The sequence below is a fragment of the Delphinapterus leucas genome, chromosome 7 (assembly GCF_059928025.1).
Source record: "Delphinapterus leucas isolate spDelLeu-1000000601 "Yukka" chromosome 7, BTC_Dleu_Yukka2, whole genome shotgun sequence".
In the NCBI taxonomy this organism is placed as follows: Eukaryota; Metazoa; Chordata; class Mammalia; order Artiodactyla; family Monodontidae; genus Delphinapterus; species Delphinapterus leucas.
The window spans coordinates 77,728,929-77,748,806 of record NC_143135.1 but is presented as its reverse complement, the minus strand read 5'-3'; the positions used below and the strand labels follow the sequence as shown (position 1 = coordinate 77,748,806).

The window sequence follows — 19,878 nt, the reverse complement described above, 5'->3', positions numbered from 1 at the left end:
GGACTCTCAACAACTGCTCCACCAGGGAAGCCCCCATAAATCTTTTTTTAACTAAGTTGATTGCTCTTTGCTAAAAATTCCCTTTGATATTTAAAGAAGTGCAGAATTTGGCCCATGATTCTCCACCAATGATTATGCCTTATTACTTTAACAACAGTGGTAATTAAGGAGGAAAAAATTCCCTCCCACATCCCACCTCCACTCATAGAAAGTCATTTATTCACTCATTTTTTTCAGTTAAGGGCCTATTCTATGTCAGGCTCTGAGCTCAGTGCTAGACACATACTGGTGAACAAAACACATAGTTCCTTTTCTCATGGAAATTTTGACAATAGAACATGACATTAAACAAATAAATGTATGAATACAAATTGTGGTAAATGTCATGAAGAAAAAGAACAAATAGGCCATCAGAAAGACAGTCTAAGGGGTATAATTTAGATGGAGGAAGTCAGAGAAGGCCTCTCTGAAGTAGTAGCATCTAAGCTAAGTAAGACCTGAAGAATGAGTAGAAATTTGTCAGGGAAAGAGTGAATGAAAGAACAGTCCAGTCAAAGACCCTGAAGCAAAAGAGCTTGCCATGTTTATTTAGACACTGAAGAAAGCCAAGGTAGCTGAGATATAGTGAACAAGAGGAAAGTGGTAGAAAATGAGGCTGAAAACTATACAGGGCCATGTCAGAATCTGATAAAGAGCAAAATACCTATTATTGTATTTGCACGGTACAAACTCCAGAGGTTGGACCTTGCCTATCTCTTCTTTACTAGAAGGGTAGGGGTCAGCACAGTTTTTAAAAGAATGAGTAATCCTGACCTACTAATACTCTTTGTTTCAAGCGTACTATAGTGTTGCTTCTAAAATAGTGAATCTCTTAAACATTCCATCTGATAGTTTTGACTGGAACTTACATGGTAAATATCCACACTATCTACTATGATGTGCAAGACATCAAAAGGAGGTAAAGATGTTTGAATGACATTGCCTGTGACTGCAAAGGAATTTAATGGCTAATAGTATCAAGTAATATAAGGAAATGGATAAAAAGAATGGATGGAAGTTATAAGGAGCATAACCTAAGTATGAAATTAAGCCCACTGCAAAGTTCTGAATTATAACGCTTATTATATATTGTATATTGAGGTTTAAATTATCTACCCAATTCTGGGGACTGAAGGCCAGGTTGGATGGTGGGTGAAGTTGGAGAGAATCAAATGAATGAATGCATGTCAAGCACCTAAAAACATGCCTAATGCCTGACACGCCATCAGCAAGTGAAGCTACCATTATTATCTACAGTGACTTTTTTTTTCCGAAACAAAATTTCAATTTAACTAACACTTAGGCAAATAACAGAATATTTGGATAAATAAGTTGGTTATGTTAGCTATACATATATTACCAAAATGAGAAATAAGCAAGAGTTTCACAGTGGAGACGGCAAAGTTCAAATATTAAGTGTAGTATGAACTAAGAACCAGATAAAAAGTAGCTGCTGCAAGAAGGGTATATACTAAGTATTTATCTTAAAGCTGAGTTACAAATCACCTAAGCAATAATACAATGGATTCAGCCTTGCACTCCAGCAGGACACTGTGGTTAGCATGAGGCTAGCCAACTGAATTTTCTAACAAAGAGGCAAAATCAGTTGCATCCTAAGTAGTCTCCCAGCATCAGAATGAAGAGATGGAATCTCCCCTCTTGCTTGGTTCCTAATCTTTCTGTAGAACTCCAGCAGACATCTAGAACTGGTTTAGATGATTGGCCTTTGCTTGTCTCTCCAGTCTATTCCCAACTATAGTGTCACTTCTGGTTTTAAAGCCCTAAAAACTCTACAGGAAGCAAAGATAGAGAATTATGAATTGGACATGTTGAGTACCAAAAAGTAATGCAAAGGAGGAAATTTTTCTGCACTGGCAGTACAGAACAAATTGATTTATGAGAACAAGCTGTTTGTTCCAAACGCTGCTAACCAGTGTACTTTTCAAGTCCCAGAATTAATACCAAAGTGGTGAGAATAAAACTAGGGGCTTTTCCCAATGGGTAGGGCAGGCATGAGACTTCCTTGAATGAATCAACAGACAAATGAATAAAGAAATTTACTGGGAAGGCCATCATCAAAAAATCTAGAAACAATAAATGCTGGAGAGGGTGTGGAGAAAAGGGAACACTCTTGCACTGCTGGTGGGAATGTGAATTGGTTCAGCCACTATGGAGAACAGTATGGAGGTTCCTTAAAAAACTACAAATAGAATTACCATATGACCCAGCAATCCCACTACCCGGCATATACCCTGAGAAAACCAAAATTCAAAAAGAGTCATGTACCAAAATGTTCATTGCAGCTCTATTTACAATAGCCCGGAGATGGAAACAACCTAAGCGCCCATCATCAGATGAATGCATAAAGAAGATGTGGCACATATATACGATGGAATATTACTCAGCCTTAAAAAGAAATGAAATTGAGCTATTTGTAATGAGATGGATAGACCTAGAGTCTGTCATACAGAGTGAAGTAAGTCAGAAAGAAAAAGACAAATACCATATGCTAACACATATATATGGAATTTAAGGGAAAAAAAATGTCATGAAGAACCTAGGGGTAAGACAGGAATAAAGACGCAGACCTACTGGAGAACGGACTTGAGGATATGGGGAGGGGGAAGGGTGAGCTTTGACAGGGCGAGAGAGAGTCATGGACATATACACACTAACAAATGTAGTAAGGTAGATAGCTAGGGGGAAGCAGCCGCAAGGCACAGGGATATTAGCTCGGTGCTTTGTGACAGCCTGGAGGGGTGGGATAGGGAGAGTGGGAGGGAGGGAGACGCAAGAGGGAAGACATATGGGAACATATGTATATGTATAACTGATTCACTTTGTTATAAAGCAGAAACTAACACACCATTGTAAAGCAATTATACCCCAATAAAGATGTTTAAAAAAAAAAAAAAAAGAAATTTACTGGGAAGATTATTTGATTTTGACTCAGACATCCTATAAAATCCTATAGATTAAAGCCAGGTGTGGTTGACCTCTGTGCTCTACAAGTATAAATGAAGAAGCATCTTACAGAAAGGGACCTAAACTGTAGTTCAATATTCAAGAGGTCTTAGGGAGGTATGGAAGGAGGCTGGGAGTCAGTAAACTATCCGATTATCATAGAAATGAAGGTATTAAGAACAAGCGTAATTTTGATTCATTTATTAAAATGTTCCTCACAGAATTCTTTACAAAAACATCATGTCCCGAAAAAGTCATTCAACAAACATCAAGACCTTCTGTGTATAGGACATTGATGGAAAAAGCAAGAGAATCCATGTTCCTGATCCTGAATACAACTCCAAAATATTTAAAATTATGAAAGTTCAGTTCAAAATCTTAAATTTTACTTCACTTACAATTTCAATAGTGCTGAAATTTTCATTTAGTATTGTGCTTATAGTGCTATCCCTGTTTTTTGTTCACAAAAACAAAAGCCTATCATTCTCATGCTACATAAAATATGTATGTTCATGTTTTAGATATTTATATAAAACAAAATTGTTGTAAATAAATAAGAAATCTTAAAGAAACCAAATCAGTATCAAAGTTAAAATTACAATATATGTAATCCACTAATTCTAAAATTTAGACATAGTTTTAGATCTTCTTCATGAAAGAAATGTACGAACTGTACCCTTGATTGTACCTCTACAAATAGGGCATTTTCTTAGAGAAGGGGCACAATCTTTGCAAACTACTAGATGACCGCAAGGAATAAACACTATGGACACTTCTTTGTCCATACACACTTTACATGTTCTTTCTTCTTGTAGTCGCCTCAATTGTTCTTCCATTGGTAAATCTAAGAAGAGAAAAAAAATTTTAATAAAAGGCAATTTGCTGCTTCTCCTCCAATGAAAAGCCAAGAAAATAAAAAAACAATGTTTTCTACTGATTTAAATTATTAATACTATTTTACCTGAAACATTTTCTGTGGGAATGTATTTTATGTCTTGTTGCACTAAGGGAGAAAAAGCAAAAGCATTACTATGACAAATAAGGTTAACAATATTTAGTCACAGAATATATATTTTTAAACTAACAGTTTAGACTCTGCCCAAATACTATAGATAATTTTCATAATGTCAAGGCAATGAAAGCCTTCAATCTTTTTGTACAATTAATAGTTTATAAATTAGGTTGAATTATTTTCAATAATCACAAATCATTAATAAAAGCGTATTTTCAATTGACCTAGGAAGTTCCAGAAGTAATTTTCCAGCACTCACCAAATAAATGCTGGTATAACATGGGGTCAATTTCTTGTAGAGAGTTTTTGAATATGGTGGCTGCAAAATTTCCTTTTACTAAGATCGTATCAATCAGTTCTCTTGCTTGTAAGGATGTCTGTGTTTTTTGTTTAATAACATCACGTTCTTGCTCGCTAATCACTCTGGCAGTTAGTAGACTATCCAGGATTGGAAGCGCACAAGTCAAACGTTGAAAAAGTGCCATTCTATTCTTCCGGATTAATGATAGGTCATCTTTATAGAAAATAACACAAACACAATCACGTTCAAACTCTGCCCACAAACTTCCTCCCACATATACACATATAACTGAATGAAAACAACCATAATTCATAATCAGTTGGCACTGAAGTTGATTGCTAGCTTTGGGGGTACCTGATGCCCTGTGCTTGATAGTAACTCTACTTATAATAAGAACTAACACTGAGCACTGTGGTAGGCACTTTCCATGCATTAACTAATTTCATCTTCACAACAGCCCTTTGAGGTAGGTACTAGTGCCCTTATTTAGCAGGTAAGAAAATAGAGGTACAGTGAGGCAAGTAAATTGCTGAAGGACACACAACTAGCAAAAGTCAAACTGAGGCAATTTGGTTTCATAATCTATGCTCTCTACCATTCTGCAATACTGCCAATCCTTTAACCAAATAAAACTTAGAACCAAATAAAATTGAAATTTTAATCCAATCTAGTCAAAGTGGGGAAAGGCAAAATCAAGGGAATTAAAATGATAGAACATTTCTTAAATTATCAGTCACCCATAAAACTTCTTTAAAATTCCATTTTAAGATGAAATTATTAATTAATTATTATTTCCCAAAATTAGACATGATATTGCTATTACCTCAATGTTTTATAGTAAGGGGGGAAAGGCACTAGCAGCATTTTGAAAAATAAATCCTACTTGTCAATACCTTCCTGTCCTATAGGATCTCCGTATTCTTCTTCCAGATCTAGATTTTGTATCTAGTGGTAAAATATTTTATATTTGAAACTCTGCAATTTTATTATCTCTTTGGAATATGACTTATGATTCCAAGTTTATTAATTAACTATCATATAGTTTTACCATGATCCATAAAGCTTTTCTATAAAATAAAAAGAGAAGTTAGGCTGTTTAAAGAAGAATTATTTGAGGGGAGATGATCATTAGATTTTAGAAACTCTGACTTTGTCAAATAATAGGACATATAAATAGAACTGTTTAATAAGGAATAAAAAACAGTGCTTAGTCAGAAAGTCCAGGCTCTAGATACACATTTTGAAGAGAATTGAAGCTCTGAGAATAAATGAGAAAAGGATCAGGACCTAGAACAGTGTCTGGCACAAAGTCAATGTTCCACAAATACCTGTTGAACAAATGAACCATCAGGCCTTGGCAACTTAAACAGCAGTAGGAACAAAGAAATAACAGCCAGAGGAATGGAAGAATTAGAACTTAACATATTGTTAAGTAATCTATGGTTAAGAAGTAGTGATATTTTAGAAAATTAAAATATAATTTATACTTGATGTTAAAGTATATTAATTTTTTAATTTTTCTAATTACATTTTACTTAAACTAATGTAAGAAATTCTCTGAAATTCTTAAGATTTCTAAAATTGGATTGCTAGTAGCTGCAGAAAATAGTCTCACTTCAAAGTCATAGACTGTATTCCGGTTTATAAGAGGTAAAGACTTGAATAAACCTTTGAAGCATGTTCTTTTATCCTGGAAAAGAAATCCTAAATTGCCTCTTTATTTACACATCTGTCAAGAAATCACTCACCTACTGTTCTGGGAAACTATAAAATAATCAGTAACGTAAACGTTAAGTATTTTCATTGTCATTCAAAAAAATATTTCTTGAGCACAGACTATAGACTATATACAGATACTGCGCTAGGTAGTACGGATATAACAGTGAGCTGAGAAGCTAACGGATATTTTTGACAATGCAAGTTATTGTATACTGTTGACTTGGAGTCAACTCTGGAAACTGTTGATTTTTTTCTTTGGAAGAAAAATAAGTATTTTATAGCTGGATGGCTTTAGACTTCATAGGGTCTATAAACAATTGTGGAAATGGGTGTTCTCTTCTTTGAGCAGTTGTTCACTGACGACCAGTGGTTAAGACTGAGAGGACTACAGGAAGGACATGCAGCCCTATCTTCACTTCACAATGAAAAGGAGAACTTGGCTGGGCAAAGATGAACTTGGACTACGTTGCTGCTGTACTGGTGACATGTAGAACTGAATAATTCACACTTTGGTAAATAGAGGATGCTGTATTACTGTGATCTGATATGTTTGTCTGGGTTGGCCAAGGGTAGATTTTTCCGGGAATGGAGTGAACAATCTCACCGTCAACATCCTGGGAAGAAAGAGGTCCCAGATGGCCTTGGACAAGGATATGGGGCAAACCTTTCTCATTCTGGGCTTTGTGGATACTTGGGGACCTGAGCTCCACTTGGGACTTTCCTAGTCATTTGTTAAAACTGGCCAGAGCTACACAGAGATGAATCAGGAGCTAGGCCAAGAGATTCATGAGGACGGGCTTAGGGGCACCAAGAGAGACCACATACAGTTATAGCTGTCAACTGCCATCTGTGATGTAATGCCCTTCTGTTATCCCTAAATCTCCAGTAAGAGCTTGTTAAAAATTGTAATCTGTTTTCAGTTGTGTTGAAAGGACTCTTGGATCTGGTCCATGCTTTGGAAGGAGTGGCAAAGGAGAGACCAACATTTCTCTTTGTCTAGGCCAGAGTGATGATAGCAGTGGAGCAACCAGATTAGAATGAACATGCTCATCCAGAGGAGGGGATGAGCCTCAACACAGTAGAGGCAACAGGGAGCAGACAAGGCTAGCATGGAAGGGCATGGATAACTTGTCTTGGGAGAATGTGAAACAGTGTCTTAGAGCTCCCCTAAATAACACAGGGACACTCCAAAGGGGAATTCAGTTCTTGTGTGGGCAAATAGGAAACGTAATCATAATTTGTACATTAATTTACAGTCACAGGCTGAGACACACTGTTACACTAATATTAAAATTAATAATTGTTCCTGATCCCACCCCAGTTTATAGCAAAGAGGAGTGAGCAACTAGTCTGGGATCAAAAATGTGCCATGAATAATTACACACACAGTCAATTTCCCAGAATAAAAATAGAAATTAAGAAAAAGCAGGAAACTTTTGGTTTCCTGTGAAATGCTTTCACTCAATATATGTACTTATATTTTCAATTTACTAATAAGCAATTCAAATATATTTTAATGTGAAGAAAGTTTTCAGAATTCAAATGCAGAATGTTGAACTTAAAATCCAATTGCATTGACTATATTTTCAATAACTTATGTGCAGTGACATCCTTACGGAAATGGAGACTGTAAGTAAATATGTGTACCTGATTCTTTTTCCTCAGTTGCTCTTTCTTTCTCCTCTTCCCTTATTTCATCTTCTGCATTAAGTAAATCTAATACAAGATCACTGACAGTTCTGTAATTCTCTCCAGTTGTTAGGATTTTACTCTGAACTGTCTGCTTTATCAGCCTTCTACTAAAGCCCATTTCCAAAGCAGCTTTAACAACAGGTGTATTCATCATGACTGCATCTTCTGAATGGTTTTCTCCAGGTCCAAAATGAACAACTATACGGAATAAAGAATTTAACACATATTGGGATAGTCTGTATATTTTCTAAATTGCGAGTTATTACAATATCAAAAACATAAGGCCCAGAAAATGTGTAGGTGCTATTTTGTATTACCTTTCTTAAATTTAAAATAACGATATACATGTTCAGTCACTAAAATAGGAATATGGAATATTGTATTCAGACTCAAAATATGCATTATCTGGCATAAATATGAGTGGGAGAAAGAAACAGAATGTTGGGATCATCCCCACCAGCACTGAGATTCCTTTTTCCCCATGTTGAACGAACAAATGAGCTTTCTAAATTAAATATGTTTAACATAATTTTGAAAGAGGCCAATTGTAATCACTCATATCTATTACTGCAATGGCCTCCTAAACTATTGCTCCTGTCTAATTCATTCTCAACATTGTAACCAGAATGACTTTTTAAAAACAAAAATCTGAATGTGTCACATTCCTTCTTAAATTCCAACAACGATTCCTTTGCTTTTAGGATAACATTCAACTGTGCCTTACAATATCTTATGCAATCTGGACCCTGTTTACCCCTTCAGCCTCATCTCTTGCCACTTACTCATTCGCCTTCTATCCCAGAAGCCACAAACTGATGGCTCTTGGGTCAAATTCTGCCTACAGTGCTGACCACTCTTAAGCTAGCCTGCTTCATTCATTTACCTGTTTGCAAATCCTACTTCTAGCCATACAGAATTTTGTTCAGTTCTTCAAGTGTTCCTGTTCTCTTTTGTTACTTAAGTCTTTCATGTGCTGTTCTCTCTGCCAAGAATATTCTTTTCCTCCCGTTGTTATTTGGTTAACTACTATTCTTCCCTTTGATTCTGTGCTAAGACAAATACTTCCTCTGGAAAGCCTTTTCTGATCTTCCAAGTCTGGGCTAATTGTCCCGCATGTGCTCTCAGAGCACACTTTACTTTCCATACTGTTCTCCTATCTGTGTATTTGCCTGTATTCCTTAGACACTAGCTCATGAGAGCAGGTGTTATGTTTATCCTGTTGTCTATTCTTTCCCCAGAATAGCAGAAGCACAACAAATATTTATTGAACTGAATTTAACACTAGATAAGGGAGAAGAGCTTGTTCAAATATTGGCTCTATCACCTTTCAAGTTTAAGGTGGTGGACAAGTCACTTAACCTCTCTGAGCCTCTGAGTACCTATTGAAAAATGAGAACATTATTTTCTACTCTCTCCGTTTCATAGAAAGAATATGTATGCAATCTAATGTCATAGTGCACCTGTTCCCACACTGGTCTGAGAACAAGGGTTAGGCTGGATGTCTGAAGCTTGTTAAAACTATAGATGCTCAAGCCCCACCTTCAGATACTATGATTCAATTCAGTAGGGTTAAAGTGGAGACTAGAAATCTGTAATATTTTTTAGAGTTCCTCAGGCAATTATGATATGCACTAAAATTTGAAAAATACCAATAATGTATTTGAAAATTCACTGTAAATTATAAATCATAATATAAATGTACATTATTATAATTATCAACTTTCAATCTTAACAGTATCAAACGGTTCTAACATTTAAATGCAGTAATTATTATTAGTATACATACTTGGTGACTCTGCATTTTCATCTTCTGGATTGTCTGAAGTAGATAACAGCTAAAAAAAATGTATATAAATTAAAATGTAAATCTTATCTTGTTCATTGCAATAAAAATTAATCAAGAGACCTAATTTATTCAATTTATTGCAAACTAACTTGTTTACTGGCAACATAATTTTTTATGTCAAAAGCAAAATTTCATTTACATTCAACAGCAATTCTGTAGGCCATAAACTAATAGAGTTTCTTCGTGTGTGCGTGTGTATGTGTGTATTAACAAATAAAATCCATTTTCATTAAGGCAGGAAAAGGGCTACACCTTTTCAGTGACCTGTAAGACAATCACTGTTTGCCTATCATCCCAAAGATCTTCCATTTTCTGGGTGTTCCTTTGGGATAAGCTGGACCCTTTATTCCCATTGACTGTGGCTAGGAAGTGTTTGACCCTCAAACTATTCTCTAAGTTCTTACTTACTTTTCTGGGAAGATTAGAAAGAGGAATACAATTATCTTCCTCAAATCCTTTTAAGAAAAATTTATATAGTAAAATTATTAAATGCTACTATCCAGTCAATTTTTTCCTCAAATAATTTAATTTATTGCAACTTTGTTGGAGAAATACTCAGAAACATAACTTAAATATTATTTTTCAGAAGGTTTCTAATTCTGGATCTGCTGTTATCCAAAGAATAGCACTCTCTAAGATCATGCTGGGTGTTGAAAAAAGAAAATGTATTTTTAAATTGACTTGTCTTTTCACTAAAATTCTACTCTCTGTAATTATCAGAAAATAATTTATCAGAAAATCAATTTAATGAATGATTTAAAAAACAAAAAAACTGTCCCTACCTGTTCAAGTAGATGAGGGTAACTGGCTTGAACTCGACTGATGAACTCTTGTCCTTTAATTCGTATCAAGTACTCACACCTAAAATGTAAGGAAAATTAAATCTGGGGGGTTATTTTAATCTGGTCATTTGTAGACTGCTAAATATTTCAAGTGAACATAAACATAATTATAACCACTTGACTAGTCATTTAGCATATAGGAAGTGATAAGAGATACTGCACTCAAAGGTAAGATGATGTAAGCAAGAGGAAGGCTGTAACTGGTACTCGGCCAAGGCTGATGTGGATAAGGATTGTGCGGCTCTCAGTCTACTGAGATAAGTAAGGCTGTCTCCACCCCAAGGTCCTTGCTGCTCTCTTCAACTATTCTAAGATTCCTAAAAACATTCTGAACATTCATGAGCCAAGGAGACAGGTAGAAAGTTCCCTAATAAATGATACTGTTCATACATAAGCTTTGTATGTTTAAAAGCTGAAAATATACATAGAAAGAATGAGGAAGCTTAACACATTTTCTAAGAAGTCAGACATTCACAAGTTTGGTAGTTTCTAGATAATATATATCCATGGTCAAATTTAAGTACAAAATGAATTCATGACACTACCAAAGCAAATTTACTGTTCTTTTTATATATTCACAAAATTACCACAATAGAAAGCTAGCAGCACTTTTTAAAAATGTCTATGTAAGGTGTTCTTTTTAATCTTCATAATTTTTGAAATTTGAAATATTTGGGGAGTGCAAAGTTGCTATAAATGAAGACAGTATCATATAAAAAATTATATAATGCAAATGTTAGGATACTAAGTTTAGTAATCAACACTAAAAATACTAAAAGTGTTGACCATGAAAAATTATAGGCTACCTGATTTTAGTAAAAAAGGGAGAGTGTAAACAAGTATAGAATAATCAAAAGTGTAAGACATGACAACAAAATGCTATGTAGTGATCAAAACAGATGAGATGGGTCTATATTTACTCTGATGACCCTACTTAATATTGTAACCAGCCTGGTGCCTCTGATCTCCCTTACCCAAGCTCCCTTTTTTCTTTTTATCCATAGCACTTATTATCTTCCAACATGCTATATAACTTATTTATTAAGTTTTTATTCATTGTCTGTCCTCTCCTGCTGTAAGTCTAGCATACGAGACCAGGAGTCTTGGTTTTGTTCAACTGAGTATATTAAGCATCTACAATAGTGCCTGATAATAGGTAATCAGTTAATATTATTGAGTGTTGAATAAATGGAAATATGTTCAAAACATGTTGACTGAAAAAAGTTTCAAAACAGTAAATACATCTAATTCATGTAAAATTGTATACATTTATGTATATATGTACATATGCATAAAGAGATGTCTCTGGAGGGATGTTCACTAAAATGGTGACTGTGGTCAACTTTAGGTGGTGAGGTTTCTGGACATTTAAATTTTTTTGTGTCTCTGTACTTTCCTACTTTCCTACAATGTGTAACTTTGGTTTTATAATGAGCATATGTTATTTTAATATACATGTATATATATTAATTACACACACAAAGAAACCCTAAATTATTTCCTCTTTATCTTAACTTTCCATCGAAACCTTTTAAGTAATTATTTTTCTAAGTAATCCCTCCTAAATTTATTCATAAATGTATTTTTGAAACAAAGACAGAATAAAGCAACAGTTGATTATAAGGTAAACACATATAACTCCTCTCACAATAATCACACACATTTGCAAAGAAAATTTCACAACAATTACCTTGGAAACCACTTGGCATGTTCCACCCATGGATCATCTCCAGATTCCCAACACCTCAGCCCACCATCACAGCAAAAGCATTTCACATCATCACTGTGACCTAAAATTAATTTTGGACCAAAACTTATGAATACATATAATTTGACCACTAAAATGTATGAGATAACACATGTTGAATATTTGTTTTTTATTATCAGATTAAGTTTCTTACCCATATAATAAAAACCTGCACTTGCAAGCTGCTCAGGATGAACTGGAACACTAGAGGGCCAGTTACAGAATGTTTTGAAGCGGGCTGCATATGTCTGCATGCTCAGATTAGAAACAGTGTATCTTGAAGTGCCTTGAAGCTGACTTCCTAAAAATGGGCAGTTGGGGAAATGTCTCAGGTGTTCTGACATAGCATCATCCTTTGGTTCCCAGTTGCTCAATTTTCCACCACAGGCAAAGCAGGCCACTCTATCTCCAGGTCCTATGTAGTAAAAACCTGCTTTTGCCAGATCCGTTGGTGACAGAAAAGTCAATGGCCACATCTGGAAAGTAAGTAATCTGGCTTTTTCGGTATTCATTGCACAATGGTAGGGACTTATCCTCAAGGCAGAAAAATCTTGATTTGGTCCAGAGTTTAAAAGATTTGATGGAAAGCTTGAATAAGAGCCACTGAAACAGCCACTGTTTTCCAAACTTGGAAGTAATAAGTGCGTGGAATTTGTTACTGAAGAAGGAAAAGTAGGCTGAGAAGTGGCTCCTGAGATGTTAACTGAATTTAGATTCTGAACAAAGCTACAGCTAGGATACAACTTTTTATGCTTTTCAATAGGATTATCTCCTTGTTTCCAGTTATCCAGCATAAGTCCGCAACAGAAGCATTTGACCTTGTCATTCACACCAGTATAATAAAAACCAGCACGAGCAAGACTCCTTTCTGAGACAGGAACACCAGCGGGGAAAGCCGAATAGGTAGACATTCGGTACAGCTCACATGAAAAGTCATACTTCAATTCAAATATGTTGGCACTTTTCATCAAATTTGATAAGAATACGCTATTTTCTACTATGTTCATAATGAAATGGATGGGGAGGAAAAGGGACTAGCCTTTCTCTGGGGAGGTAGTTTTGTGCATGGGTTTTGATTTTTATTAATTTTAGTACTAGACTGAACACTTAGAACAGGAAATCTTTCATTCTTTTTTCTTCTATGCATTTAGGGTTATAGCATGGCAAGATTCTAAATCCTATATTGATACAGTTTAAGGGCCAATTATGTATCTGCACCTTTGTATACTCTTGCATACAATGTAAACATGATGCTACACAGTACCTTGTGATGAAAATTAAAACCCTTCATAAAAGTGTAGAGTGCTTTAGGTCATCAAGATGCCATTTAGTGTCAGATATCTCCACAGGTAGGTCACCCTCTCCACTAGTATGCTTCAGTGACATCCAGTCAGCCTGAAGATAAAATGTCTCACATAGCTAGTTTGTTTTGGCAGAAAGCTATGCTGTGTAAGTGTTCTATACACACAAAAATATTCAAACTATGTTTGTTTTTAAATTGTGAAATTTTGTAGCCAGAAAAAAAAAAAAGCATAAGACTACCTCGAAAGAGGAAAAGAATGGACTATCATATTTCATTGATTCTAAGATGCATGTTTTAACATCTGTGCTATGGAGAGGTATCTTACAATTAATGAATGGCATGTCACATTTTAATTAACAGCATTTTTATTTCTTAGAGGTACATAAAATAATGGTGTGCTTTACAAATGATGACATCTTAGATTCAATGAAATACAGTCTATCCAAAATCTTGCTCAAATTAATTTTTCTTCCTACAATCATTTTATTAGGGAGAACAAAACAATTCAAAATTTTCTTCCAAATAAAGAGCTTAAGTAATAATAGAATTGGTTCCTACATCTCAAGACCTGGTTTCAAGATTTATTAAATAATAATTACTTCCCATAGATAGGTACCTGATTGCTTAGTCATAGCAATGCCACTAGATCTTAGCAAATTAAACAATGCATTTCAAATAAATTATCAGAGATGAATATATTTGCTCACTTGGTCTTTTAGACTCAGCTTCATGCTGTTGAGAACCAAAATCTAATCTCCTGATAATGGATTTACTTTTAAAAACAGTCAACAGTCAGAGTGCTGAGTCTGCAAGCTAAATAATCAAAAAAAAAAAAAAAGATAGATAAAAAAATCTGGCTTTGGTCAGAAATTATTTCACAGATAGCATACCTTGAACCAGAATTTATCATGACAAAAAATAATAAATTTATTTTGTCACAATCCACTTCTTTTGAACAGCAGAGATCTCAAAATTCAGAATTTCTCAATTATAAGTAGCTATTAGTCAGTAGGTTCTGTGTCAATAATGTCAGTAATAACCAATAAACAAGTCAACATGTTTTTTTTTTTCTAGAAGTGTTTTGCAAGCATGCTTCCTGGGTCCCACATATGTTGGGGCTTTTTACTGCAGACTTCAATGCTTTATTTCCAGGTGGGAGAAGAAACATATCTAAACACTAGTGATAACTGACCTCAGAGGTGAATTATTATGTCTAACTTCAGTATTCCTTTCATTCTTGGTGTTACTACTGTCTCTGTGTGAATTTTCTTTTGGAATAAGTTTGTTCATTTACCAAAATGTAACCATCCAGTCATCATTCTCATTCTAATTATTCTCAGAAATAACAGCCCATTTGAACAAACTAAAGTTTTGACTTTCAAAATATCAACAGTCTTATAAATGGTTAATTTCTTTACCAATCATCACGTTTATCTTTCATACTTGCTCTAAATTTGTTGCACCTATCAAAAAGTTTTATTCTTGACATTTCTTTGTCATCGCAGAAATCTTTTAACATGCCAAAGGTTTTATATGCATGTTTCTCTAATTTAGCAGAGGGTTGAATATTAACTCTTTGTTCTAGATAACTGTCACTCATTTTAAAATCTTTACCAAACACAGGTACTTTTTTCTATTCTACACAGCAGCCAGTGGGAGACTGCCTGGCCAACTTTGAGAAAAGTAGTTCAACAATATGTCCCAGCTACAATCATTTCTTGATATCCACAAATCAAATTCAGAATCAAACTTATTATTACTTTATAGTTATACCTCTTATAACCAAATCATATTTTTAAAATTAACATTCTTTCGATACCAAAAACTCCTGTTAACTACTTTGTTTATTCATGCACAAAACTACCTCCCGGAGATTAGACTAAGTCCCTTTTAAGAGTTTTAGGCCTCCATTTTGAGATGTTTGATTTATAGAAAAAACTGGAATAAACCTAGAAGTAGAACAGTTCGTCTCTTTTGTAAAACCTGTTAAAAAAAAAAAAGACAATTTTAAAAGTCAAATAATTCATAGATGTAACACCATGATCTCTTTTTAAACATTTTTTCCAAAGCAGAGCACTAGTATTTACTGAATGTCTGTGACATACAAGGTGCTGTATTAGGTACTGCAGAGGCCAAGAAATCCCAGATGAAAACCAGAAGGCTCAAACTGGTGGCCAGCAGAGGTATTATGTTTGGCTTGCACAGAATTGGACTCCAGCATTTCACTAATTCTTTTAACGTTTTATTTTGCAATTAATTTATACATAGAGAAAACATAAAAATAAGAGTTCCCACATATCCTGCATTTACATATCCACATATAACCATAGAAACCAGGAAAGTAACACTGATTCAATGCTGTTAATCTATATGCCTTATTTGAATTTCACCAGTTTTCCAAGTAAGATTTTTCTTAGAAAAATACCACAGTACATTTAAATGTTTTAGTTAATTACCAACATTTTTTAAAAGTAAGAGATTTCTGGGCTTCCCTGGTGGCTCAGTGGTTAAGAATCCGCCTGTCAATGCGGGGGACACGGGTTTGAGCCCTGGTCCAGGAAGGTCCCACATGCCGTGGAGCAACTAAGCCTGTTCGCCACAACTACAGAGCCTGTGCTCTAGAGCTCGCGAGCCACAACTACTGAGCCCATGTGCCACAACTACTGAAGCCCGCGCGCCTAGAGCCCGTGATCCGCAACAAGAGAAGTCACTGCAAGGAGAAGCCCGCGCACTGCAACAAAGAGTAGCTCCCGCTCGCCGGAACTAGAGAAAGCCCCCGCGCAGCAACAAAGACCCAATGTGGCCAAAAATAAATTAAAATAAAATAAATAAAAATATTTTAAAGGGATTTCTGTAAAAAAGAAGTAATAAATAAAATAAAAGTAAGATTTCTGGACTTCCCTGGTGGTCCAGTGGTTAAGACTCCGCGCTTCCACTGCAGGGGGCGCGGGTTCAATCCCTGGACAGTGAACTAAGATCCCACATGCCACACATGGAGGGGCCAAAAAAAAAAAAAGTAAGAGATTTCTCAGGACATTCTACATCCCAACCTTATCCTGAAAAATCAGAAGACCTGGCTACACCGGGCATTTATTCCTGCATGGCAACAATCAGCTAGTGCCGAGCAGTGGCTGCACCCTTTAGGGAAGGCACATGCTCTCCCCTTTGGCGCTCTGATACGGAGACTGTCAGTTGCTTTTTGTCACTGAGCTGGCACTGTTGTTTTTCTCACAGTAGAATTATGAAGAAAGTGGAATTGTTCTAATACCTGTGTCTATCAAAAGTAACAAAAATGAAAGGTAGACAAAGAGGGACATTTTTTGAGAAAAATGAGAGTAACATATTTCTTTGTGGAAAGGAAGACTATTCCTACATGTTAAATATGTAAGCAAAGTGTGCTTTTGTTTAAAAAAGTCACCCCTAGTTTTGTTCATTTATATCACCTGCCTGGCCCCTATGCAGTTTTCAAACCCCTTACACAGATCTTGCCCTAAAGAAGCTTTGATGTGGAAACAAGGCATGTCTGTGGACATTTAGGCAACAGTTATACAATAAGTATACAAAAATATGCCAAGATGCCAACCCTGGATCCATTCAACCTCTGTCCTATCCATTTCCAACACCTAGAATTCTAAATGCTGCTGGGGAAGATCTACAACCTTGTAGACAGAAACCAGCATGACGTCAGGCTCCACCTTGGCTGGCCCTTCACTATCTCTCATCAATTCTTCTTAAGCCTAGCCCACTGGCCTATGCAACTCTTCTAAACCTTCAATACCTTCCTCAAATTTCTCCTCCACAACTCCCCATCTCACTTTCAGTAGATTGTTTTGACTTCGATTTCTCAAAGAAAAGAGACATAATTGAGTAGTAATCCTTTCACATTCTCAAATCCATGCCCTTTTTGCTCACAACCCACTTACTGCCTCACTTAAAAGAATCCCATCCTCCCGCACTGGCCTCAGAAACCTTGCTCTTAACCCCATCCTCCTCATTTCTTCTACTCTCTCTACTGGGTCTTTTCCTTCAATATAACAAGCATGCTTAATTCTGTCTCAGCTTTCAAATGAAAACAAAACCAAAAAACCCTCTTTCAACCCTACTTTTCACTCTAGCAACTACCCTGTATCTCACCTTCGCTTCACAGCCAAATGAAATGAACAACTGTCTATGGTGAAGGTCTCCCAATACAACTGGCTTTAGCCAGCACCACTTAAAACCACTCTCTTTTTCTTTTATTTATTTGAAGTATAGTTGATTTACAATGTTGTGTTAGCTTCAGGTGTACAGCACAATGATTCAATTTTATATATATATATATATGTTTTTTTTCAGATTATTTTCCCTTATAGGTTATTACAAAATAGTGAGTATAGTTCCTATGCTGCACAGTAGGTCCTTGTTGGTTATCTATTTTATATATAGTAGTGTGTATATGTCAATCCCATCCTCCTAATTTATCCATCCCCCGCCTTTCCCTTTGGTAACCACGTTTGTTTTCTGTGTCTGTGGAAAACCACTCTCAGTATGAGTAACACCAATCTTTTCTTTCCCAAAACCAGTGGAATTTTTCACACCTAACACTGGGGTCCACTTCCTCTATGAAATGTTCTAGTCCCTTGGCTTCTGAAACCACTCTCTTGGGATTCCTCTTTCCTTTCTTGTGGCTCCTTCTCAGGTTGGCTCAAGTCCCCAACCTCATCTCTTCCTACTCCATCATTTCCAGTGGGCAACCTCCCTGATGCCAGCGATGTTGGGTGTGTCTATCCTCTTGGGCACTTAGCACATCCATGTTTCAGACACTGGAGTTTAAGTGTGCCTTTTCTCTCTGCCTCCCCCTAGTCTGTGAGCTCCTTCACAGCATAACTGTTTCAGCTCTGTACCAGCCCTCCCACTCCCACCATCCATTCAGCCTGGCATATAATGTAGACACTTAAGACTTTTTGCTGAGAAGTGAATTTCGCTAACTTGACTGAGCCCCCCAGGACCGCAGCACCCTCATTTGCATGGTATTAAGGATATCAATTTTACATTAATGACTACGAAGTCTGCTCAGTGATGGTTTAATACCAGGCTTTGGAGTCAGACATCCTGAGTTTCCAATATCATTCAGTCTCTGCATACCAGGGGTGTGATCCTGGGCAAGTGCTTCTTAGGCCTGTGAGAATTAAACCTGAAAACACATGTAAAGTCTTCTAAGGGAGTCGTTGAATACAGTGGATATTAGAAACACCTAATGTTAGCAACAAATAATGGCAAACAAAGTTAATATTACTGTAAGTTTAGGATCGGGTAAATACCTCCAGCACTTTACTAACTAGATTAAGAGCACTACAGGGTTTCCATGCTGATCACCAGGAAAACCACCAAAAATCTGCTTTTTCTGCCACCACTTGGGAACACTCCTCCGTCTGTCCATTAAAAAAAGATTTTACCGAGTCCTTTCTATGCCCAAGCTCTGCTTTAGGCTCTGTGCTGAAGCTCATCTGGCACCGTCTAAGGCCCGGTGATATCCCTTGGCAATCGAGTTAAACAAACTGTCAAAGCTTCCCCATTCCACTGACTCATTGCAAAAGGAAAACAGGAACTGCACACCCGGCAGGAAGGCGGACGGAAAGTGAGTGTCGGCGAGGCAGCGCCGGACCCGGAGGCCCCACGGGCTGGAGGGCAAGTCTGGGCGGCGGCGAAGACCGGCCGGACCAGCACGGCCGCGCCGGGAAGGGCCGCCCGGGCTCCCACTCTCTTGCCGTCCCTGGTCGGCTCGAGAGCCGGCCTGGAGCCGACCTCTGGGCCCTGCAGCAGGTCTGACTACCGTGCGCCCCTAGACGAGCGGCAGACGTGGCCCCCGCCCGCGCGGGACGCAGTGCGGAGACGTTGGGGGTCGCGCGCACGGACACGCGCACAGACACAAACGGTCGCGCGCACGCGCACGCTCGCTCACTCACCTCAGCTCTACCGCCCGGCCTGCTGACCCCGGCAGGTGCGCGGCAGTCGGGTTGTGCCGGCCGAGGCTTGGCGGGTGACAGCCGTCGGCCCGCTGTTCGGTGCGGGCTGGAGTCTCACGCTGCCTTTTAAACGTCTTCCCCCACCCCCGCTCCTCCCCTTCCCCACCCCCACCCCGCTCCATTTGTCCCGCACTCGTCCCAGCGGTTTGCTTGTTCGCTGGTGCTTTCCTCTTAAGATTTAGGGGAACTCCAGCGGTAATAACCACACACACTTCCCCTTAATCAGTGGCCTGGCAGACCCACTCGGGGATTTCCATGACCCGAAAAGCGTGACTGTTTCTTAACCGGGGCGTATCGGCGTGGCATTTACTGAAATACCTTTGCTTCTTTGTTCGTGGGTCAGAGGAAATCTTGATAATCTGTGAGGGGGAAGATAAGCATTGGTCAGCCTGACTGGAAAAGGTCCAT

General features: G+C 37.3%; 1 protein-coding gene across 3 annotated transcripts; it reads right to left on the bottom strand.

Annotated features, from left to right (window-relative positions):
• Positions 1–3,189: 3,189 nt before the first annotated feature.
• On the bottom strand, positions 3,190–19,539 carry BIRC3 (baculoviral IAP repeat containing 3). 3 transcript variants are annotated; one of them, XM_022562061.3, is made up of 9 exons: positions 19,411–19,539; positions 12,317–15,448; positions 12,106–12,205; positions 10,356–10,434; positions 9,514–9,562; positions 7,683–7,925; positions 4,275–4,529; positions 3,965–4,006; positions 3,190–3,847 (listed from the first exon to the last, which is right to left on the bottom strand). In XM_022562061.3, the coding sequence occupies exons 2-9, from the start codon at positions 13,167–13,169 to the stop codon at positions 3,654–3,656; spliced, it is 1,815 nt and encodes a 604-aa protein (XP_022417769.1). In that variant the 5' UTR covers positions 13,170–15,448; positions 19,411–19,539; the 3' UTR covers positions 3,190–3,653. The 3 variants fall into 3 exon arrangements, with proteins under 3 accessions (XP_022417769.1, XP_089771581.1, XP_022417770.1); XM_089915455.1 differs by lacking the exon at positions 19,411–19,539 and adding an exon at positions 18,536–18,558; XM_022562062.3 differs by lacking the exon at positions 7,683–7,925.
• Positions 19,540–19,878: the final 339 nt, after the last annotated feature.

Bases quoted from the DNA above. Each gene is read 5' to 3' on its own strand.
- BIRC3 (XM_022562061.3), bottom strand. From the start codon at position 13,169: ATGAACATAGTAGAAAATAGCGTATTCTTATCAAATTTGATGAAAAGT. The intron at 7,926-9,513 runs GTATGTATACTA...TATTCCGTATAG, and splicing joins TGAAAATGCAGAGTCACCAA to TTGTTCATTTTGGACCTGGA. The intron at 4,007-4,274 runs GTGAGTGCTGGA...TTTCTCCCTTAG, and splicing joins GTTATACCAGCATTTATTTG to TGCAACAAGACATAAAATAC.